The sequence below is a fragment of the Gigantopelta aegis genome, unplaced genomic scaffold (assembly GCF_016097555.1).
Source record: "Gigantopelta aegis isolate Gae_Host unplaced genomic scaffold, Gae_host_genome ctg2985_pilon_pilon:::debris, whole genome shotgun sequence".
In the NCBI taxonomy this organism is placed as follows: Eukaryota; Metazoa; Mollusca; class Gastropoda; order Neomphalida; family Peltospiridae; genus Gigantopelta; species Gigantopelta aegis.
In genome coordinates this window covers 39,755-42,910 of record NW_024533129.1, presented here as the reverse complement: position 1 = coordinate 42,910, position 3,156 = coordinate 39,755, and the positions used below count along the sequence as shown (strand labels likewise).

The following is a 3,156-nucleotide window of genomic DNA, read 5'->3' as shown; positions in this document are numbered from 1 at the left end:
TAATTTACATAGATGATATGAGCAAAATATCATATAGATATTAAATTGTCATCAAATTTTAAAGATTGTACATATATATATATAATATTAACCCTAAATGGAATGATATCTGCATGTACATGTATAAAAGTAAATGGCTGAACACTTGTTGATTTTAAAGTGTTTAAAATTTGTTTTTATTATTTGTACAAGATAATGAAAAGTATAAAGAGTAAGTTATTGAAAGACAAGATAAATTGATAAAAGTAGTGATATCTTGTGACTTCCTCAGTGTCTATCTCCTTCAGATTATAAGGACCTAAATAGTGATCCTGTGTAGCTAATAAATATTTATTAGCTACACAAGACAACATCACTATATTCAAAGTCTGGCTAAAGAAAGAAACTCTACCAGCACTTAGTTATGATCCAGTGACTATAGTTTTTATAATAAGTGTTCACATTAATGATTTTAATACTATTATCACTAGTATCATATGTAATAGACACAGTGGTTTAATTACAGTAGATTATACTAACAATATTATGTAAACAGGATATAGTTCAAAACTGTTAATAGTTGAAGTGATTTAAATTAGTTTTAAACTAAAGACTGAACTTATAAGTATCTTATTTTTGTGTATAAAGAGAACAGAAATCTATTTTGTTGTCTAGTAGTTAGATCAGTTTAAATACTATAGACAATGTTGTATTGTGATTTTAGAAGTGTATATTATTATTAAAAAAAATACACATACTATAATAATATAATATGTCATGTTATATTAGTGCTTGTCTAATGAGTGTTTTCTGTTGTGGATTAAGTACAGTAGGAAATGAGACATCATAATGTATGACCAGGTCTCCTTTATTCTTTGGATCATCCACTAAAGGCATGCCTTCTCCTTTTACTCTTGTCTCATGACCAGGACTGATAACATCTGTAACAGGTACTCTTATCTGACGTCCATCTAAAGTGGTTAAGTCAATGGCACCTCCTGTCAAAGCCTATAGAGATAATACAAGTTAATAGAGAGTAATATTAAAGTAAATAATGACTAATGTTACTAGTATTATTGTTACAAGTATATTGTTATATTGTTAGAGATATTATATGTCCTTACAGTGACTAGTGGTATGATAGGTTGGTAGATAATGTCAGGACCTTCACGATGATATTGGGGGTGTGGTTGGTCTTTTATTATAAAGACAATGTCAGCTATGAGAATGGAAAATTTAGAATGAATTAATGAAGGTATGAGCTAATACATGTAGTTATGTACATGTACATACAATGGAAGAATGATTACTATGTGTGATGATAAATAGATGTAATATTAGTCGTTACCTGGGATTTTATTGGGTCCTTGATCTCCTTCTTTTGGGAATGTAATACGAGTACCTTCTTTCCAACCTTTTTGTATTGTAATTGTTAATATTTTCTCACGTGTACTTGTTGTATGACCATCATCATTTAAAACCTATCAAAATAAAACAATTAACTTACACAATATCTTAGTGAACATCACTACATGTATTAACTATAATACACTACAAGTATATAGGATAACTAGTACATTAATTTATCATACCCTTTAATACCAGTAGATACATGTACATAACTATGTGTATTGTATACAATACTATATGAACTAGATAGCTACCATTACTATAATGACAATAGTGTTAACATATACTTACCTTTCGTGATATTTTCATTTTCTTTGTACAGCCATTATAAACTTCCTCTAATGTAAGTGGTAGATCTCGTTCAACAGGTGGATCTTGTTTGGGTTGAGCACGACCTTTGAGACCACCAAAGGTGACATGACCATCAATATCAGTGTTATTCTCAAGATGAAAGAAATCTGGAGAGAGCAAGAGAAAGATGTAATATCAAGAGTTCAAACAGAATTAATGATGACAAACCTGCAAAAGGGTTATTTTCACCAAAGAACTCCTAAAAACTCTATTGACGTCTCCATGAAAAGTGTAACCCTCTGAGAATTCTGTAGTAAATACAGATAACAAAATTAAACATCATTTCATCCATTTATCTGTTCATTAATCCATTCATCATCTATTTATCCATCCATTCATGTATTAACTAATTTCGTTCAGTACCTCCTTCAGCATTAGGAATTCCTCTTTTCAAACCTTCTTCTCCAAACTTGTCATAAATAGCTTTTCTAGATGCTATTAATGAACATAGACATGAGATACCACAGAATCATGATAAAGTATTACATACCATTACACAATACATCATAAGCTTCTGCTATTTCTTTTGACTTTTCTGTAGCACCAGGATCCTTATTACAATCAGAATGATACTTGAGTGCTAATTTACGATATCTACAAAGATAAAGATAAAATCATTTTCAATGTTGTCTTCGTTATCAGGAGCTTACGCCTTTTGTACATCAGATAATGAGGCATTTCTTGTGATGCCTAAAATAACATAATAGTCCTTTCCCATAATGGACTGAAAACGTTGCTACCCTGGTTGTTAAGATGAACGGAAATAACACGGATAAATATACTGAGCTACGATAAGTAACACAATAATTAACCCTTTAGTGACTTGGTTTTGCATATAAGAAAGGGAGGGAGACTGCTGTCAGAACTGAGCAGCAGTGTTGTATCAACTCATTTCTGAGTGATATAACAATGAGGCGGGCATGGATCAATTGGAGGCGTTATGTACCAGCTCTCTACTTCAAGACAACTGGACAATTAGCAGTGGGTCGAGCTAAACTACCACTACTCCAGACTGCCTCCAGCTTCCCTCCATTGGCTGGGTATGCAACAAAGAGTAATAAGGTGAAAAGAAGAAAGAAAAAGAAGTGTCTTGTTCTGATGCTCAGGTAGAAGACAACAACAAACCACCACGTACAAGTTACCCATTTCTCGGCCAATTCCACTCGATCAAACCTCCTGTAGCAGAACTTAATGAAAATACTTATAAACAAGAGAAGTCACAACATACAAATTTTAATGATCTATATAGCAGTAATAATGAAAATTGTCCAACAGGTTAGTTGGTTCCGTGTTAATTCATGTACATCTAACATTGTCATATTATGTACTCATTACACTGATGTTACTGATGTGTTTAATTGACTTAATAACACCAAATTAAAGCCTCTTTTTTATTACAGACTCTCAGATTTCTGG

The 3,156-nt window shown here is 31.8% G+C and overlaps 1 protein-coding gene across 1 annotated transcript; it reads right to left on the bottom strand.

Moving 5' to 3' along the window:
- Positions 1–759: 759 nt before the first annotated feature.
- On the bottom strand, positions 760–2,458 carry LOC121391816 (dnaJ homolog subfamily B member 13-like). The gene is given in 9 exon segments (XM_041523307.1): positions 760–987; positions 1,104–1,198; positions 1,328–1,460; positions 1,681–1,847; positions 1,909–1,938; positions 1,941–1,988; positions 2,104–2,175; positions 2,231–2,334; positions 2,391–2,458. Coding segments are annotated over 9 exon segments (945 nt in total).
- Between the last annotated feature and the right edge of the window lie 698 nt (positions 2,459–3,156).